The 22067-nt window shown below is 39.9% G+C and overlaps 1 protein-coding gene across 1 annotated transcript in view; it reads left to right on the forward strand.

Annotated features, from left to right (window-relative positions):
• LOC137283612 (uncharacterized) overlaps nt 1-19724 on the forward strand; it is a 42672-nt gene extending 22948 nt beyond the window's left edge. The window contains exons 2-3 of the mRNA XM_067815203.1: nt 18124-18261; nt 18949-19724. Of these exons, the coding sequence (XP_067671304.1) occupies nt 18124-18261; nt 18949-19016 (206 nt within the window). The 3' untranslated portion in view covers nt 19017-19724. The remainder of the gene's footprint in view (nt 1-18123; nt 18262-18948) is intronic.
• The last annotated feature ends 2343 nt before the right edge of the window (nt 19725-22067 follow it).

Below are 22067 nucleotides of genomic sequence, written 5' to 3' on the forward strand. Positions count from 1 at the left end.
ACAAATCCGCATGTCACCATGGGGCCGTTACTAAAAATTTCAATCATAATTTCAACTGATCTATTGACAAACATCGTTTTTTAAATGATGCTTCGCTCCTTCGCTCTGGCTTCTGAAGACAATTAAGACTTTTCGTTACGATTCCGTCATGAGCCATATTTCGTCACTGTCGCTGGCGGAGGAAAATTGCTCCCTCTGGCGCCCTGTCCGGCTATATTGAGCTTGTATTGACCATCTCCCCTGGTATTGACTAGGGAGCAAGTGATAGCAGACAATGATTAGGTAGGCAGGCTGGGCCGGGGTTTCATAGATACAAACTCAGCTAACTTAATACATATTAATTCCGTTTAACCCGTCGGGGGAAGGCGACATAAATGGCAATGGCTACTTGTACGGCGTTTGCTAAAAAGATGAGATGACGGTGATTTGTTGAATTGGGCACATATATATCGAATTTTGATTATTCGAAATTTGTGGACAGGGACATTGACGAATTTCTAGACACGTTCAAAATTGGATCCGGTTTTATTTGTTAACAACTTAGAACTGCGCGTCAAAACCTGTTGGAAAATAATGGCACACACATAAAACATAGTTGTACATTTATATATTATATGTCTGCACTTGTGTATGTGTGTTTATATGTGCATGCGTGCATTCATGCATACATTCATAAATGTATGATGGCGCAGTAATTAAAGTGTATAGTCCTCCTGAGAGACGTAAGTCTCTAAACATTCAAAGTAAATTTAATCGCACCACGTTTGTAAACGTTGTATTCTTGATGTTTTAGTCTTGGCTGATATTTCTCACAATCGCCAACAGCTGAAGGGATGGTGTAAATCCAGCTAGGGTTCATGCAGGTAGCAAAGGTACTGTAAATCTCCATGGTCCTTAGTATGGTGATCTACCTTATATTGTTAATCTATAGTCGGTTTTTAGATTGTTATTGTCCAAATAGTGATAGCAGTTATGTCTTTCCATGCTAGTTATAATTCTAATTGTGTGATATTGTAGTTGTTTTACTGTCCTTCGTCAACAAAGTTTTATAATATACATGGTGTTTGGTTGGAAATGAAATAGTTTCTAAGATTGTACGCACAGACTGTCACAACTTGTTTTGCATAAAGAGCCAAAGGAGTGGACTTAACATTTTGTCAGTGAAGCTAGTCATGGTTTTGTTTAACAAGTATGACGGGTTCTTTGTTACTGTGTGATAGTGATTACTGATACCATGCTCTTGCTGTTGTGTAATGGCTATTCCTTAGTTTTATGTTACTAGGTGATAGTGGTTACTGACACCATGTTCTTGTGTAGTAGGTATTTCTTGGTTCTACGCCACCCTGTGATTTTGGTTACTGACACCATGCTTTTGTGTAATAGGTATTATGGGTTCTGTGTTAACGTCTGATAGTGGTTAGTGCCATCATACTCTTAATAGGTATTCCTTGGTACAATATAGTGAGTGAGTTAATATTTAACGTCACATCGGCAATATTTCGGCCATAACGTGACGAGAACATAACACTGAAATGGAATATATGTGTAATATTAAAAACAACTGTCGACATAGGATACTAGAATATCACAGACATGAATATAAAACCAGCATGAAAAAATAAAACATTGTAATTAAAGAAGAAAATACATTATAAAACACGGGCTATAGATCGCCAACAACCGAAAGTAGATCACCATACTAAGGACCATGGGGACTTACAGAAGCTACCTGCATGGACCCAAGCTGGATTTACACCATCTCTTCAGCTGCGAGTGTACGAAATGCTAGCCAAATTTAAAATGACAAGAATACTACGATTAAAAACCTGGTAGACTTAAATTTACATCGAATGATTTGTGACTTACGTACCCCTTGGTGTAATATAACTATATGAAAAGGGATTAATGTCCAAATGTGTATATGACTTTAAGGATACCGTCATATTTAGAACGATCTAAATAAAAAGTAAATTCTGATGTAGAAGAATAGGATGCAGGTAATGAAATACTTTCTTCGTAGTGCACTGTACACACAATCTTTAAACAAATACCAGTGAAAAAGTCAAGAAATGATCATCACTACTTGCATCAAGTTCAACATTCTCGAAACAGGAGGCGACCGTCTTGTGCCGGAGGTGTTGCAAGATGCCCAGCATGTTCTGTCTTGTCACTCACGTGTCCGACATGAGGTCCAGAATTGCAATAACAACCAAAAACAAGTAGTTATTCGATCAGCTTGGAAACATCCTCTTTCAAGCGTAATTGCAAATGCGTTGCCGTTCCCTTTATGTAAACTTGACTGACGTGTAATTTGTCGGGTTTTTTTTGTTCCCTGAAACTTCATATAACACACAGAGAATAGTCGCAATTGCAGAGAAGCCTCTAACATTCTGTTTCCACATGTTAACAAACTAGTCTCTGAAAATGAATAAAACATGTCGACCAATACCAAATAATAGCGGTTGTATAAGTCCATCTTGACGATATCCATGTGACGCAGCTTGGGACTGCTTATGGATTCCTTGCCAGACATCAGCTCAAGGTTGTAGCTTTATGTAACTGACTGAGGTTAAACAATGTCAACATTGATCATCAGTTATGATCTAGCTGTAGTGATAGTATTAATCAAAACGTTATGAGCGCACAGAGGATATTGGCTTGGATTTATGCCACGGCAAAGAGATTATGTAGTAACGACAGTATTCACAGGGATTATTCCTCACGGTATGGTGTTCGTGTCGGTGATGCCATAGTGAGGAGTGTTTTGTATGCATTGGATGGCCCAACGTTCTTTGCACATAATATACAACGCAGCCACAGACACAGATACAATCATGCATAAAAAGACACTAACAGCATCCACTAATATGGACAAAACAGTGTGTGTGTGTGTGTGTGAGAGAGAGAGAGACAGAGAGAGAGAGAGAGATCTGTAAAGGCAGTGAGAGAAAAATATATATAGAGAGAGAGCGATCTAGAGAGAGTAAGGGTAAGAGAGAGAAAGAGAGAGGTAGAAGCAAACACATAAAATAGCAGACGCACGTAAACCAACAAACTCAAACACAAACACCTATATGCTTCCCAAACACACAAGCACGTGGATAAAGCACACAAGCGCTCTTTCGCATACACACATGCACAACATATAAACAGACATACTATCACGTAAACAATTACACGCGTACAGAACAGACAAAAACGCTCACGGTGGCTAGTAACAATCCCTTCCGATGTACAATATTTACACAGTTTTTTTATGTTGTAAGCGGGACGGTTCGGTTGTTGGTGTTTGGTTGGCTGTTGACCTGAGTACTACATGACCGCAATATTTGGTTTTATTAACACACATTGATTATTCTCTGTGTTCATCGCCATTTAACAACGCGAATACAGATGAGGATGAAACATGGGAACGACCAGCATTTCATGGCGTCGACCATGTTCTCCTAGCAACTCTGATGCTGAGCACTGAACAAACATCGCTAGTTGATGCGAAACTTGTTATTGATTATCTCAATTGATAACATCCAATATGAATCAGAGATTACCAGTAATACCATGTTCATGGAGACTAACTACAGTTTGTAGTGTGGACGAGCGAATGCAAGGCGGGTACCAGTATGTCATTACTTGCCTGCTTGTAAGGATTGATCCAACACAAATTCCGTTATCGAACGGGGCAAATCTGTCCTTATTAGACGACATAAGCGTGCACTTGCATTGCTTGCTTGTCAATCACACGTTCCCATCATGGCGAAATAAACTGTATAGTTGGGAACACGATTCCAGTTTAATTTGGTAATTAAGGCGATTACACTTTTGAGCATGATGTCAACTCGCTCTTCGTTATATCACGAACGTAATTTATTTTCTTGTTTGGCGCCCAGATCGTTCCAGCAAACCGGTTTGCTATAGCAAGTCCCACGTGATTTAGACGTTGCATACTGGTAAAATCCGTAACTTGTATGGTGTTTAAAAAAGTAAAAAGATCGAAGCATTTGAAACCAGATGGGACCATTAGGTCTACAACACACACACACTTTTGTTGCCCTGTATTCAAGTATTCTGAAAATACATCTGTAAAACTCACTGTCATGTTTTTAACTCTAAACTCGTTATGCAGCGTGTTTTTTTGCGATGATACAGTCTCCGATTATATAGACTACTGGAAAAGAGATTCATAAATCTTAGTTTAGGATACAAACTCGAAATGAAATGTTCGAAAGGGTGTAATTCCACCCTTAATATTTTACGGTTCACCTGATAACATACATTGTGTAATATAATACAGTTGTAAGGATTAAATCTTAAAATATACATCATACATTAGTAAGGATAGATAAAACGTATGTTAAATGATACATACCGTGCATGCTTGAAAGTAATGATAAAACTTGTGATACAATGTCATAAAGCCATAAGTGAGTGAGTGAGTTAATATTTAACGTCACGTCGGCAATATTGCAGCCATATCGTGACGAGAACGATTAATTATAAAAATACAAATGAGTTAATAGCACACACATTGTAAATACCTGTCAACAAAGGACAGTACATAAAGCCATAAAGATAAAACTCGTTATATTAAGGAAATCTAATGTTAGAGATTGGTTAAACGAGAATCAGTGGATCATATGGTTTTAATGATATATAAACTGTACGTTTTTAATAATGCATGTAGTTTCATAGAATATCCATTTGTCATTTGCATTGAACTGTTGTCCTTGCCAACAGATGAAAGCAATATGTGTCATCATGTCAGCCCTAGGCACACAAGGGTATTGCTGTTTTCATTCTGATCAATGTGTCATCGAATGCGTTCAGTATTCGACGTTATTTACGTTATGACCCAGTTAGCAAAAAGAGAAAACGAATCTTGGCGTCGTGTAATGAAGTATTGACCATTCCAAAACCAACTACCGTGAACCGGACAACAACTTCAGTGGACCAGACAACAACTTCAGTGCACCAGTGAAGGGAGACATACTTAGACATTGCTAACTACCTTGGAATAAGATACACTGGTGTCAACCCCTTTGAAATTGCTTTTTTGTGTCAATTGTCTGAGTGCCAAATGCTGTTTTCATATAGTAACACTTAGTTTTATTTGGTGGAAATTGTATGAGTGGCGAATACTGCCCGTTACCATTTCCCAAACACCTTGTGCCATGGCAAATTATCAGTGATCCATTCTTTCAATTGTCTTTTACTTCTAACGGAATATTTTGCGCGGATAATCCAGGCTGTTGACGTTTCGAATTCACATATGTACCATTAATATATTTGGGGGAGTGTTGCATATATCAGATATTGTAAACCAAAAGCCACTGTGTTCTCTAATCTGACTGGTTGAAAAACATGATCAAATGGTATTCGATTCCCGGAACTGCTGTTTGTTGCATCACAAACACATTTTGAAACGACACACCACACGTGTTTAAAAATATTGCCATTTTTGTATTTCATGAAAGATCACGTGAGATCAAGCTTCTAACATCAAGTAGTTCTATCACCAACAAAGTAACCTAAAGACTGAATGTTTAATCATAGTAACCGACAGCTCGAGAATCTGCAGAAATTCTGCCACTTTGGCAAGGAAAAGCATCCTTTAATTTCCGTTAAATTTTGTAGCAATTTATGGAGTAAACTTTATCACCTTCCGGTAGTTATTATCGTCAAGGGGAACGGGAATTATGGCATTAGAAATCTTCTGTTGGAGATTGATTTACCATATCTCGAACCAGCTTAACATAAAGAGCAGAATGAGCAAGACACCGAGATATTAGGATAAGGTTTTAGTATTTGAGATGACGTAAAAGTGATGTCGTTGTGGAGGAATGCACAGAAAGTTCCTGTAATATCTCTGCATGTTCACTAGGCAAGGTTATTGAAACACACACCGATATAACCAAAGGTCGATGCTGGGCTCTGTTTATTACCAGAGGGCAATGATAAACGAAGTAATCTTAGTAGCTTTTACCACATGTAAATCAGTTGAATCAATGTTGCCACGTCAACTGATCATTAATGCTCTTCAGTTGAACATCATACATAAATACGCTATTTCGGGCAGTGGTTCACGTAAGTGCGTTCGATCGTCCTTCTGGTTCAGTTTGTAAAGCCCATTCTGGGTGTTTGAATTGGTTTTGTAGGTGTTCCATTTTGAAAACCTCCAAGCTTACAGCAAGACAGGTCAGAACAGTGTAGGGCAGTGTAGAGCTGAGAATATTAAACAGATGAGAATAGAACACAGAAGATCAAAATGGACTAGAGAAGAACATGGTGATATAGTGCATGGCATTGCAGTGCAGGGCGCATCGAAACATAGGAGTAGAGCAGGAAAGTGTTGGGAACTTTAGCTGTAATGACTGGTACTGCAATACAGAGCAGAGAAGGACCGTGCTATCTAGAATAGATAAGGGTAGAATGGGGCATACATGATGAAAACGTATCCTAACAAAGCAGAATATGCCGACCAGAATAATTAAGGAATGAACCGCCAACTGTTTCCAACACCACAGACAATGCGGAAGTTGAATAAAAAACACCGCGGAGCCTCACTGAGCACGTGTCTCGATTGACATAAATATCAATATGACAACCTTTATTTGTCACGCCTACGTTATGAAGCCCACTCATCCACAACTGATAGTATGTTATTGGGATTCTCTTTGTGCAAGTAGTTCGTCAGCTAATTAATATAAGTAAACACAGTACAGCGCACGTTACACCAATGTCGAGTCAAGAACGATACTCCCAGGTCAGATCAATTCAGTCTGCGAGAGCAAACATTTGATTCCCGTGCCATAGATGGCAAAGACTGCTGTAGACAGTTGTGACAAAGCTGCTAATTACGATGAGTGATACGAGTGCCATTGACTGCAGACAGGGTGCTCCTCGCGTAAAGATGGGGGAACTTGACTCATCTCCCCTCAACTTCCGAGTGAAGAGTTGATTTCCTCCACTGATTATCTCGCGGAGACGACCCATCAGCACGTACGTGTACTGGGAACTGAATTTTTGTGTGCAGTATTTGTTATATGTAGGATATGCTAGCGCTATGTCTCAGATACAACCGAGAGTCTTAGGTTTACTTTCTAAGACCATGTTCAATAATTCACTACACAGATTTGGAGGCTAAAGCGTAATGTATTTGGTTTTTTTTGAAGTTTTGAGTGTTTTTAAGCCAGGGCTATACTGCCCGGGGCTGAATGTCAGTTTGTAATACGGTCGGGCTTACGTGCAACAGGAATGCTGCCAACATGAGGGACAAACATCGTGGCGTTCAAGATCTGGAATCGGATGATAACAGTATTTTTCTCGAAAAAAGACGTTTGGTTTACGTGAAATGACATTGACAGTGGGCCCACGTCTCGTTGTTGGATATCCTGGGTTTAACATAGGCTGGGAAAGCTTTTCCAAGATCTCCCTGTCAGTATTTTCGTGATGTTTGAAGCTTCCTACTGTCTTCCTTTGAACGTTTGGATTACAAGATACAGAAATGTAGAAAACAACGATATTTCACTTGCGCACCAAATATATAGCATGAATTGCTGCTTGTATTCATTTAAATGGAATTCAAAGGGCAAAAACATCAATTAATTGTAATAGATTCTTTAGGATCAATCAAATTGCATGAAAAACCTGGTACTGGATGTTGAATTGGTAAAAACAGTATCAAATATTTGACTGAGTAATGTGGAATTCCATGATCCTATGATGTGACACGTCTCAGCTACCTGCATGGTAATCAGTGTTGCACTAACCTGTTAGAGTAGAACTAATTTATAAATTTCCCATCAAAGCGGCAACATTTTACGACAAAGTTTAGGTTCGTTAAAACCTTTTTTTCGATCCGCTGCAGCAACTCAAGTGGGACGTTCTTCAGCTTGAGGAGTGTGTGTGATTGATGTCCCAAACTGATTTCAGTAGCAACGATTGATGTGAAAGTCACGTAAACTTATCAAGACAGTTAATCAGAGTGCGAGTATATCACGGTAAATTGAAGTAATTAGAGAGAGAGAGAGAGACAGAGAGAGAGAGAGAGAGAGAGGGACAGAGAGAGACACAGAGAGAGATTTTCACCCATGTTTATTTTTTTCGAGATCTGTCAGTTGAAACCATCGAAGTCTTGGTATATATGTATATCAATCTATACGTTTCTTCTTCTCAGTCCATGATGGAGATAGAATCTAAGTGACTGGTGAGGAGGAAAGGGCATTGTCTAGACATTTAGCTTCAGGGTCTTCGATGTACACATGGTATTTCAATCACAGTTATATATGAGCCGATCCAGGGCTTGCATATCTTTTATGTTGTCCTTAAGTCCCATCTTAATGCCAGCATGTCCAGGGGTCGAATATCATTGTGACTTGTGTCATTAATCTGCATTTTAATTTGACTAGATTCAGGCTTTGCATATCTCTTTGTCCATCAGTATGAAGCAACTGTTTCTGGAAAGCGTTTATAACATACTTTTCAACAACACCAATGATAAGTGGAAATAAGTACATACATGCATGTAACACAATGTTTAAGGGCTCGGATTACAGTTAACAGTGAATGAGTTAATATTTATCGTCAAATACTGCAGCCATATCGTGACGAGAACAATTAAAGTAATACCAATAATAAAATCAATAAATTTGAAACTTAAAACCTGTCATCGAAGAAGAGTAAAACCTAGACTAGCACAGATATGAACATAAAAATAGCATGGGAAGCTATACAATTGCAATTAAAGAGGACAATACGATATAAAACAAGGGCTATAGATCGCCAACAACCGAAAGTAGATTACGATACTAGAGTCACAGTTAACAGTAATTGATGTAAGAATAATGGACATATCCCTGTATAAGAAGATTAAGTAAGAGAAGTAAGCAGAGTGTATCAAAATCGTATTTGTTGTGTGTTAATATGGCAGAAGGATAATATATTTGCTGGAAGACAGGTAGACCCATAGCACAAACTACTTTACAGTTACGATGATTGTGAAATATTTCGTAAGGGAAGAAAAAACAATTGCTTATCTTACTGTGAAGACACAATTCATTATCCATTTGTGAAGTGACATATTGTTTTTGTAAAAAATACTATCATTTGGAGTTTTAGGGAGGACTTAATTCCGTTCACTATTGGTGAGCACAAAGTGAAAAATAACATACATTCCGTCTTCAGTTAAATTGCAGCAGTTGCACAAGACACTTGGATCATCACAACTGAGTAAACCATTAAGAACCAACTGGATACCAAGTTTGCTATGGCCTCTCAAAAACACATTTAGACTGTATGTACGCAACCAACCAAACCATTGAGTAGGAATAGGTCTTGACAGTACGTGTTTCCCGCGTGGTATGAAGGAATATTGATAAAGAGGCGTAAGATTACACTCATTCATGTATATCATCTCTGAGTTAGTCCTAAGCACTTTGGGTGTCTGAGGTTGACTAGGAGAATATTACAACCTACAAAGATAGTGCTGGTAAAAATTCACTCTGAGATCACCCTTCCTGTTTGGAAACTAATGTCAGCGGTTGTCTCATTTCCAGCTCAATGTAATACTTCACGATGTCAGTTAATCTGCAGGTCTGGATAGTGATAGGTCGAGTTTCCGGGGGCCATATATCTGATACAGCGGCAGTATGAAGATGGCCGAACACCTGCAGGCTCAGTCAGAGCGCCACTCTTACACCCCCACTTTCCTGCCAAGATTAATGCTGCTCCATTGACCATTAATACTTCACCGACAGACAGTTTTCACGAGAGGTGTGATTGAGGCCAGAGTTCAGGCTGAGGGAAATTACTTGACGCAAACTGAGCTCTAGGGAGAAGCTATATTGTAGCATCTGACACGGCACAAATTAGGCAATTCCGTATGTATTTGATAGCGGATGGGTGATGAGAAGAGGCCCTAGCCCACAGCACCGAAGACAGCTAAAGCAACGGGCATCGGGTATCAGCCAATCTGCTTATAACTCCTTGTCTGCTAAATAGCTTAAATATTGCCAAAATACATTTTCTACAGTACTGCCTCGTTCTTTCTAATGTATTGCTTAAAGCTGGTATGTATTTGGATGCGTCTGGGCGGAGTGAAACGCGTTGTCTAGTTACAACATACATCTTGTCCGACTGGCAAGGACGCCATGACCTTATTGGTATGTTTTAAAGAAGTTGTCATATCTTTGCAAAGAAAGAGTCAATATTGTTTCTAAATCAGACAGTTCAAACATTATGGGAGGATGGTAGTCACACGCGCACCGAGATTAAACCCCGTTCGTTAAGTTTGTTTTGAAGATGACAGATTCAATAAGCCTAGAGCGTAAGCTACATTTTGTCTGGGCAAATATGTGTTCTCAGTACCACAGCTTTATCGTTGGTGTTGACACAGTCTTCTTTCCTCTGCCCAAACGTATGTTTGGTTCTGTGTATTTGGGCTTTTGAACGCCAAGGCACAATAGCAAAAAGCTCCGAGAAAACTATTTCCAAGCATATTCACATACAAATACCGTCTACCATCTTTGACACCTTGAGATAAATGTGCAAAATGTTATGCCACCGTATTTCCTATTTCGCACATCTTGAAACCGCCACAGTCTCTCTGGTGTAATAATCACGGGCAATTTGGCGTTAGTGACGCCTGTTTTCACATGTTAGCAGCCCAGAAACTCGTCAAACGACGTTCGTAAAACCTCCTTCATTGTGCTGTCCTAGTTTAGCCGCTAATGCGTTTGAAGGTGGCTAATTCCACATCAGAGCCCTTGGCTCTGACCAGGTCGGCGTTCCCTGATTTCTGACCTGTAATCCACCCGTCCAAATGTGATTGTGGACATCGAAGGCATAGATCAATACACAGTGTCCATCGAGAAGGTCAGAACGGGCGCATTAAATCAGCAACCCAAACAATGACAAAAACAGACATCAAAGTATTCCGCGTCACGTATGCTTCATTGATTTGGTATTTGCAAAAAGCTTAGGGCAAGCTCTGTGATAGGGAGATAATGGTTTTAATGCCCCAGTAGATACACGTTGATGGTGGTTCGTACATTAAGGATGAATTGATATTTAAAAATATATGTCATGAAATTAATGTACTGGACATTTTAACGGTTTTTTTGTTGGTTTGTTGTTTGTTGTATTTTTTATTCTTTTTTAAAAAAAGATTGTCGTGGGCCTTTTATTCCCAATAAGTACTTCATCGCTGGATACGTTTAAACTGTTTGTTACGAGAGGGCATAAAACGTTAACGAATATGACGTGGTAAGTTTAAAATGTGGTTCCTTCCCGTAGCATACTCAACATGCTATCTTTTTTCTCTTAACATAAGTAGCATATGCAGTAAAGTGAGTGAGTATGGATTTGCTCCGTCTCTAGCGATATCCCAGTTATTTTACGGCGGCAGACACAGGAACGGGGTGTCATACACTGCACCCACGTGAGGAATCAAACCCCGGGTCTTTGGTGCGACGATCGAATGCTTTAACCAGAAGGCTACCCCACAGCCCATATATACGTGAAAACCATATAGACTGAAGAACAACAAACGACGACACAATGTTATAAACTGTATTATCATTGTCACGTTTACTGTACCGAGGGTATATACGTCTTCGGATGAGGGGCGCCAGAAGGCGAAATGGTTAAATCGTTCGCTCACCACGCTTTGATTCCCCACCTGGGCACAAAAAGTGAAGGCCATTAATGGTGTCATCCTCCGTGATGTTGCGGTAATATTGCTAACAGCAACGTAAGACCATACTCGCTCTCTCACTCACGCTGTAATGACGTGTATGTTCGAAGGACATATTTGTCCGTACATTCTTTACAGCAGATCCATATCACACTTATATGCATGTCTCTCAACCAGCATAACGAAGTGTAATATGCCAATATTAGCAGTGCGTTCTAATGCGACGATTATTTATACCATTATTTATACCTTATAATTGTTCGTTAATACGATCAGCGAAGTTAGATATTTATCACGTAAATGATAAAAAAAACTGAGGTTAAAATATTTTTTCGACAGCTATTAAAATGGTCATGTGAATTGAATTCAAAGCATAATGCCCAGAGGCTCTAACCTAGACTGGGTATGTTCATGCCTTAATGCAAGCGGGGGGAACCCGCCAACTATTTGAATGTACCTAATGAAATAGACCCGGATCAATAAGATGACTGGCGACCATAAAATGGTAGTCTGGATGCATCTCGTTTTCAATACGACTGAATTTTTTAGACCAAAAAACCCCACTTCTGTGTTCTATAGCCTTCATATGCTAAGGAAGCACGAATACTTATGGAAGTGATTCATACTAGTAGGTATCCCATATATTACTTACTCGATATTATTACAAACTGGGCTAGTTGTGTGACGTACATGATTGATGTTAAATATTACATGAATTCTGTTGGTTTCCGGCTAGTGCTGCCACAGGGACATATATCACGCGATATAAGCAATGTTATAAGCTGGCGTGCACTTCATCAATGTGCACATGCTATTGTATCAATCTCTGGGGAGTCTGACAGATAGAACGAGAGAGTGTCATGGGGACTGTACAACGAACGTCGGGTCAATCGCCATTAGCGTGCTGTAAGTGAAATACTAATCCTCAATTTGAGGTGGATCCGAACACAGATCCTCTCAAGAGACATGACCGGCGTGAGGTCGTCAGGAAATTGTCAGGCGTTTCTCTCGCCTTCCATCTAACCGAGGAGTCAATTGCGTCTTTGCTCTCACTTTTATCTGAAGAAATTAATAGATAAATTCGACCTTTTGATGCGCCTCTGTGCCTTAAGGGAGCTTTAGTGGGATTACCACAGACCCCAGCGAAGCTAGAGAGATCCCTGGTGGACGACTAATGCCAACTGTCTCATAGACGTTTATTAACATGCCACCAGAGTTGCCAAGATTTAGTGCTGCCATTTAAATCGAGGCTTTGAATTTTGAGGAACCCGCACAACTCTTGAGACCCTGAAATCCCCTCGTACTTAGCGAATGATTGATGCAGTGTGCTTGACGTTACAAGGCAATGCATATGAGGCCTGGCACATAATTAACAGGTTTGCAACAATCCTGTCTTTATAAAACCATTCAACAGACTTAACAGTTTAATACAGGAAATCTTCTTCATTTACAAGCACCATGCAGGACAGTGTATTACTTCCAAAGCGTTTCGTTGAGTACGCCGTTGTCAATTAATGACAAGGTATATTGTCTTTTATCTGATTATAGGTTTCCCTGTATTGACAGAGATTTATGGTTCCATCTGTTGCTTGGCATCAGTGTATTATTGCATGGCAATAACAATGCCAATTATCAGGCAGACATCCTGCCAGTTTCACGTACTAAAACACCAATACATTATCGCAGGTTGTAGCTAATATCCATTGCTAACCTCACGTACGTCCAGTTTCGAGAATTTATGCGACACTGAAACGGTACCTATATAAACATTTCACACCTCTGGAAACATACTGTCTGTTCTGGAGATTTAGTGAAGTTTAGTTTATAGCTGACTGTCATGTATTCCAACCATTAGTTTCACCCAACGAGAGGGCAGGATTATTATGTGAATATATCTCTGTCATAGCATTTGGGGGCTCGTCCCTTTTAGTGCGGAGATAGTAGGCGTAACTGCAATAGGAGGTTTGACGTAACACAGGTTAATGCAGCTGTTATTTAACGCATTTTACAACAACTGGCTCCAATTGGATTGGGGTGGTGAGGTAGTCATGGTAAGAGTACGAATATTCAATATAATAATGATGAAACCACCCTCATCGAATCACCCATTCACTCACTCACTCACTCACTCACTCACTCACTCAACGTGCCTTGGACTGAATGTACCCATTAGGCTGAATGCAGTTGTCATGTAAACAGGATGCACGCCTGCTATGCATACAGAAACAATCACAGCGAAGACACAATGCACACAGACAACAAAACCAAGCTTTAACCACAACATGGGATGACTACACACACAAACCGGAATCAATTGCCAATCAATATAAGTAAATTCTCCGACATGCAATTCTGAGAGAACACAAGAAGAGTTCTACCATAAAACCACCACTGCCATCACTGATTGGCTGCTAATGAGCTTCTTGTAGATATTGTTCCGGTTCCATGCTAACAGGATCGAGTGCACAATGGTCTGAGATACTTCCCTGAGCTTTCAGACGATATCAGGTAATTTGCAGTTGCCATTAGTAACACAGAGCTGTAGTACAATTCGGTATTGATGTAAAGAATTGATGAGAAATATTACCTCGTATGCACTAACGTACTTTCAAAGGATGGCGTGATGAGTAAATCCGTTCCTCTTAAGTACAGCGTGAATGGGTGAACGTTATTGCTTAAGGCCATGCAATATAAAAACAGGTAATATCATAGACGTTGTTTAAAGACAATTTCCTCTTCCATTCAAAAACGCGAATATGGTACTCTTGGTGAGTGAGTATGATTTTACGCCGCTTTTTGCAGCAACATCACGGTGCGAGACACCTGAAATGGGCTTCATACACATCATTACACACATAAAACCTTTGGAAAAATATAATTTGGATTGTTCGCTAATGATGTAGAAAACATCTTTTTTTCTTAGCATTTGAAGAGTTTCTCTGACATTCTTAATACTACCGATACTTGAGTATTTAGAGCAGTTATAATCAGATGTGGTAAGGATGAAGCAGGATAAAATAGCGCACGCAGTCCGCCGTGTAATGAATAGCCTCAGGAAGTTAGGGGTGATATCTGTCGGTAGATAGGGAATAACATCACAAGTCACATGCTTCGCTGCTCCACAACTCATCACATGACAATTAAGAGCAAATATATGGCTGCTGGGAGTGTTGGATGTTATTTTGACAATGCAAGCACACAGATAGAATATCGGAACCCGGAATATCCCGGAACTGTTTTCATTGTTATTGATATAAACTATAGGAAACTCGTAACTAATGACCTATATACTAACGCAAAAAGTGGATGTGTGTCATATGAATTGTCATTTATGCTAATATGTTGAAAATAGCGTCTGATCAATGTTTTATATTGATATACATTATGGGTAAATATGTCAGAACTATTGACCTATATGCTAGGGAAATAAATAGTTGTGCTGGAGATAAAATGGTATACATGTTAGGTCACTGGACAGGACATGTTAGGTGACTGGACAGACCATCTGACCAGTGTTTTACCACGCCGGTTTCAAACTCAAATGATAACTGGAAACGTAGCAGAAAGGTCAACATCGCACGTAACCAATATTTACACTGGGTTTGCTGGAACACTATCTTTCCGTTGAAGACACTCGAAGATTGGAGACGTTATTCCAAATTTCCACTAACGATTTGTTTCGACTGAGATCGCGTTATTGGCCGATTGAGGACCACGCGTTTACTAGTTAGAACATCAACTAGAACAATATCGACACAATGGCGTATGCCATTCTAATACCCATCATTTATGATACGTTGTGAGCTCCCATAATGCCAACCTGCAGGTCAACACTTCCGCCCTTTCGTGATGACGCTCTTCCAGACACTTGTAGTCCCTTGGCACCACCAGCTATGGACAGTATATTGTACCAGACTTGTCTTCTAAATTTCAGATGCTAATTCTGCTCAACAACCCAAAATTGAAACAACATTGGGTATATCGCTGAACGTCGGGGTGACGTATGCCTTACCGGATACGTTCGATTCTGCAACTAAGTAGAGCTAGTCCGGGAATTTTATAACCTGGTACTGAGGCAATTGATTGTCGATTTGTAGATGTACCACCCGAATATGGTTGAGTTGTTTATCTTATGCCGAACGCTGACGACCGGTCATGGCAATTCGCGTTTCAGAAAAGTTGATGTGATCAACAGTACACTGTCCGACAACTTGGTGTGGATTCATAGCAGTAGGGCTTAGACGCTAGTTTTAAACAAGTTGTGGCATTGCCTAAGCGAGTTTCAGGTTAGTCAATACTTTACGACTTCGAGTAGCACTCTCAATCCAAACACTTGGTCCATTCTACAGACCCCGACGCCACCACAACCACAACTTGAGGAAGTTTCTTCCTGAATATGTGTTGAAGGTTTCTGTGAGTTCAGAATCGCAATTATCGATACTAGCATTTACAACGTACATGTATGCATATCTACAGCAAGATAAGCCTGACATTATTTCATCGCATCGCAACCTTCTTAATAATGTCTATGATTTCACTTTCATGATGCTGATATCTGCATATACATGTACACCAAATGAAAACTCAACCTGACACCAGTTTATTGCAACATAAAAATCTAAAATCTTGGAACGATTGTTTCATGGTAGAGGGAAATCTCCTCCAATGGTGTCGACATAAGAATGAAAACTTCAAATCAGTTTCGTTAAAGGTTTCATGTTTGTTTCAACTTTTTTACCTTTATGATATCAAAAGACCTTTATGATATCAAAAGACTTTCTTTTGAAACCAGAATTATGTTCGAAAAAACAATACGACAAACACTTGGTCCCTCGAAATACACGAATAAAAAGACGTTGTCTCTATTTGGCATAACACGAAATAAAATAACAAGACGTTGTCTCTATTTGGCATAACACGAAATAAAATGAGACGTAATTATGTCTATTACAGTGATTACACATGATTGCGTTCAAGGGCTTCAACATCAAAAGTATATAATTGACTCGTACTCCTTGTTAACGATAGCGACGTAATCACTGATCGTGTCAAAGGCGAGTAAACACCATTCAACGCTTCAATCAACGCACATCACAAGCTGGGGGAATTAATGGATATGAGAGTAAACTTGACGTAGTAACATCTTCTTAACATCTACCAGCGCTGAAATCGAATCTTTCCAATCTTTCAGAAGAACATCAAACACTCTGTGTAAGCAGTGAGTTCTCAATACGTTCTTTTGCCAAGGCTGCTATTTTTGCCCGCTTATTAAACTCTGACTGAAAGGCCAACAGGTCCTGCAGCAGTAGAGTCTTCGAAGGACCTTTCTTCACCCTTTTCAGTGTTCTGGCTCCACATCCTGTTTTGAAGGCTACTTCCTTCTGTGAAAAATATCCATATTCCCTGACGAGACGTCTTAAAACTACAGTGTCTTCCTTGACAATAAAAAAATGCTTGTAGATTCTACCCTTTCGGGAGATTATGCACCAAACGCTTTTTCTGTATATCTCTGATAAGAATGGATGTTTGAAAGGTTATATTTTCACATGTCGATGAGGTTCACATTCAGACGTTGAACATGCCTTTAATGTTAATGACGAATCAAAAGTGTCCGTACGTCTAATTATAGACTCTAAAGGGACTTGTGGAGAAACATTTCCATTTCAGAGCAACAAATATGCGCATGCCAATCCCAGGGTACTTCTTATCCACATTTCTCTGATTTGATATCACAATCAGTAGTTTTGGAGTTCTTCTTACTTGCCCATTTTCTGTGAGAGACAGATTTGTGATTCAATTGTCATACAGGAAAAAGTTTGTCTTTTAAGATGAATCCAAGTGGTGGGTGTAAAACCATATCTGATATGTGTATGGTGTCGGTGATTAATGTCAGCCTCGCTGTTTGACGTTATCGTTTCTCGTGGGAGCTTCATATGCTTCAGGTTTGGCAGGAAATCAATACAGTGTCTATCTTACCGCTGATGTTTTATACATATCCCATACAAAACGGGTTATATTTTTCGGAATATTCTTTTTATAGGAAACACTTTTTGAGTTTGGTATTGATTTGTCAAGCGCAGTTCTTCTAAAGAGGTCTGGTCTCGGGCTCCTAGCTTGAATTACAAACACACATGTTAGCTTCACCATGGTGTTCAGATGTGTATGTTTGTCCTTAATGACTACCCTTATCTAACAGCTAATAATAACTTTATACATGAAGAGTCAGTATGCTGGAGTATGGTACCTATTGAAATGCGTGGGTGAATTGAATCCCCAAAGAATGTGTCAGTTCATAGAGTGTAGTGTACAGTCCTGTATAATTCCATTAGACGTGTTTAGACGAACGTTCAGATTTACTGAAGACAATGGTCCATTGCCGTTTTGTGTTGAAATTCTTGATAATATTCTATTAGATCTATTGATTTAATTCCTAGGTGAGGGTCGGACGAAGACAATCACATATAAACCAGTTGAACAACGTAAAACATGTTGGAGTAACGACGACGACGATGATATGGAGGATGGCAACGGCAGCGACGACTCGGATGAAGAGGATTCAGACAGTGACGTAGGCAAGTGATTGCATTATGTCAAGTGATTGCAAAATGTTCAGTTTGACACAGAGGATACTAAACGACCTTCCGTGTAACACCATTCTATAAAACGAGTTAATGATTTGGTATCAAACGGGCGAAAGCTCGTTTGATACTAAATCCTTAACGAGTTTAATAAAAATGGCATTTCAAGGATGCGAGTTTAGTATTCTGTTTATTACTAGCTAACATAAATTGACAGAAACTGCGGCAAAATTGCCTACAGCATGAGGACTCAGCTTTCGGCGAGTCAAGCAAGGTCTAGTACAACTGCGAGAGCTACAGCAGCATTGTGACGTGACAAGTTTGAACCATTATGACATTATACATCAAACGGTATTACACTAGTGTAACATTGCCGTAAAATATTACACCGCAGTATCTTCAGCGGGCATGTAATAAATTTGTATCAGATATCCAAATTAATGGTTTTTAATCTAGTGTCAAGCTCATGTCACAGCGCGATAGGAACGATATCAATGCATTCTTGGATGTTTTTGGATGTTCTTGGATGTTTATTTGTTCTAACTTTGTTGATAATGTACTTTCTTGAGTATCATCTGTCCTGGCATTATTTGATATATTACGACTAAATGCGACGTTTATACTCAATAGATGGTTGTAAAACGAAGCTCTGTTTTTTATAATGTTAATCAACCTTTTCAGGAGGTGAAAATAATGGCCACGGGCGATCTTCCGATGAACAATCTGGTGAAGAAGACAGTCTCCTATAGGTTTCCATAGTGATAAAACTTTGACGATATTCCTGAACTTCAAACTATCCAATCAGAGAGTGTTTAACTGTTTGAGTCGGACTGATGTGATGGCTTTCGGTGAAGGATGACCCAGAAATCCTTAGGTTAAGATTAACCAAAGAAGCGCTTGGAGATCCTGGAAATTAATCACACAATCTTATTCAAATGAGAAAACAGTTTTAATGGGACTAATCCCATTTGTATGGGTGTTTTTGTTGCCAAAGCCCCATACGTGTACAGTTTAGCGCCACTGATGTCCATTCTGTGCGTTTTAATCATGTTATATTGCTTCGTGGAACTGCTAGAAAGGCTTGGAGACGTGGGATCCTAGGCAGAGCCTGGCCAATCAATCATGCAGGCAGACTCGACTTCAGAGACAAATGTGGACTTGGTTTCATCAGACTGGACTTGTTGCCGGCAAAGGAATAGCTCAGTGACGTTAACACTGTGTGGAATGACCCGAGGTTGTGAAATAGCACATTTCAGTGCATGTCAGCACATGGAATTGGACATGATCGAGGACGCTGTTGACATTCACATTTGTCAAAATATAATAATTCCAGTTAGTCAAATATGAAAGTGTATATACCAGATTATCAGTATTTCCTGTAAATTGACATTTGTACATAATGACACAGTTGTGTTATCATTTCTTTACACTGGCAGAAATAAATATGTATTAGTGTTGACAGCATCATTTAACCTTTCTATGGCACTGCGCCTTAATCTGTTTCAGAGCCATGCAGGTATGAGTCGAATTCCCGGAAGAATTAACCAGACACTGTGAAAGGTTAAAAGCTATATCGTGGCAGAGTATTAGCGACATTGTAACTAAAGCCGAGACTGTCTGACTGTTCTTTAGAACGGACCAAACGTTCTAGATCACACATAAAACACAACAGAGAAAATACATTCCTTAATTACATAAGGATGTCGGGTACTCGGACATCAGGCATAGAGAATCATCGGAAGGTGTAAGACCTCTCTAAGCAATATACCACCTATATGCTGGCATACTATTAATAATTAAGTCTTGCAGAGACAATCCAGATATCACCTTAATGAGCATCGATCAACGTAATTGGCATGTGTTATGTGTCAACCAAGTCACCGGGCTTGACCACCCGATCCCGTTTGTAGCATGGGCGGCTGAAGATCCAAATCTTCATGGGTTTCTCTGGAGGGGATGTTGTCTGCCTTGTCAGTGTTGTAGTCCGTCTTTCGTAACATCTCACTTCATGAAAGTGACTTGCAGGTATTCTGCCGAATGACAAGTGGCATGCAATTGTGCAGTAACGCAAGTAAGATATGTCTACTGTCGAGATGCAAACAATGCATGTGTCTACTGTCCAGTAGCATGTGACACACGGGTTTACTGTCGAGCTTAAAACTACTATGCATTCTGACTTCGAGTAACATATATCAGGCATGTATACTATAGAGAGCGTGATTGTGTGAATGAGCTTTTATGTCGCTTGTAAAATGAGTCCAGCAATGTCACGGCGGAGAACACCAGAAATGGCCTTCAAATAATAATACCCATGTAGGAATCGAACCCAGGTCTTTAGCTTCACGAGCTACTCCTTGAGTACGAAAAGGCAATACACAGGGTATGTATTAAATGGATCAATGTGGCATTTGCACACTGAGATATCTCATCATTTAATAGAGCTTTTACTTGCATCCACATATCCACTGTTTAACAATGTCCTCATCATCGTCGTGTTATAGCCTGTGGTAAACTCTGTTCAGATGCACCTGACATTTATTTCATCAACCAAGTCTTGGGTACTGACAACCAGTCCTACCATACAAACGGTGAAGAAATCAACTCAAACAAGAAATCAACTGAAATTTTCGAAACCAACCCTATTCGGTCGTACGAGGGACCAAATGGTACAGAATCGCAAGTGTGACACTGAGAAGTGTGAACATAGATTCAGTGCAATAAGGGGTTGATGCGCTACATCCCGATATCAGATTTAGACTCATGGTGACGAAAAACATTATTGACCAAGTCCTGTTCGTCTCTCCTCTCCACCATCTTTGACGCTACTTATGGCGTTTCGGGATGCTGTTGTTGCCATTGTTAGACTCTATGACTGCCGTTTTGAACCCTTGATGACCGTTTCAAACGACTAGTGTTCCATTACAGAGCGTTTGTTTCGGTTTTAGAGGATATCGTTGCAGTTTTGGGAGGTTATGTTCCTCTTTTAAAGATGTTGATGACTTGTTCACCGTTTGTATGGTGGGCCTGACAACGGTGTTGCTTGTATATGCTGTTCCATCACATCTCTGCTTGCAATACCACAGTGTCTAATGGTATTAACAAATGTACGGCAAACGTTATCGACTTTGTGGAACTACTGACATAAATGCATGGATAGGTCCAATGTTGCCATCGGTCTAGTGAGGATTGGCATGAAGTCCGCTCCGTGTCTCCTGTCAAGGCAATTATATCACTCTGGTGTCAGTTGTGCTCTTATCAATATATCTGATTGCTGGTGCTTTGCATAAATAAACATCTAGTCTTGTAATTGGAACTGGGGGTTAACCAACACACACTCTTGTGCTTGGGAGTATCTATTACCAAACGCACAGTCTTAATTGGGGCGCGGTGGGCGAGATAGAAAGGCGCCAGGCTTGTAATCCAGCGAGCTTGGAGGTGCCGGAATCGAGCCAACCTGTGACCGGGTGTAAAAGAAAAGAATAGAAAAGAAAAGAATAACTTTCAGTGTTGTCCCAACCCTTAGGTACACAACACTGTTCACAACCCCGTTCACAAATCCGTCGGTGGATGACCAGATGGTGGCCACACAAATACGTGTAAACACCTAGTTGCGGGTATAGCAACGTGCAGTAAACATGGAAGAAGTAGTGTGGCTATGCATCCCAGTCCACCCAGCTGTGAATGGGAAAGCCACATTAATTCGGTGCGCCTAATAGGCTGCAAGAGTTGTATGATCCCCAGGGAGTTGAATGCGCCCTTAAGCAGTTGAACTGGCGAACTGGAAATCGGCGCTTACAAAT

Source organism: Haliotis asinina, chromosome 5 (genome assembly GCF_037392515.1).
Source record: "Haliotis asinina isolate JCU_RB_2024 chromosome 5, JCU_Hal_asi_v2, whole genome shotgun sequence".
Taxonomy (NCBI): Eukaryota; Metazoa; Mollusca; class Gastropoda; order Lepetellida; family Haliotidae; genus Haliotis; species Haliotis asinina.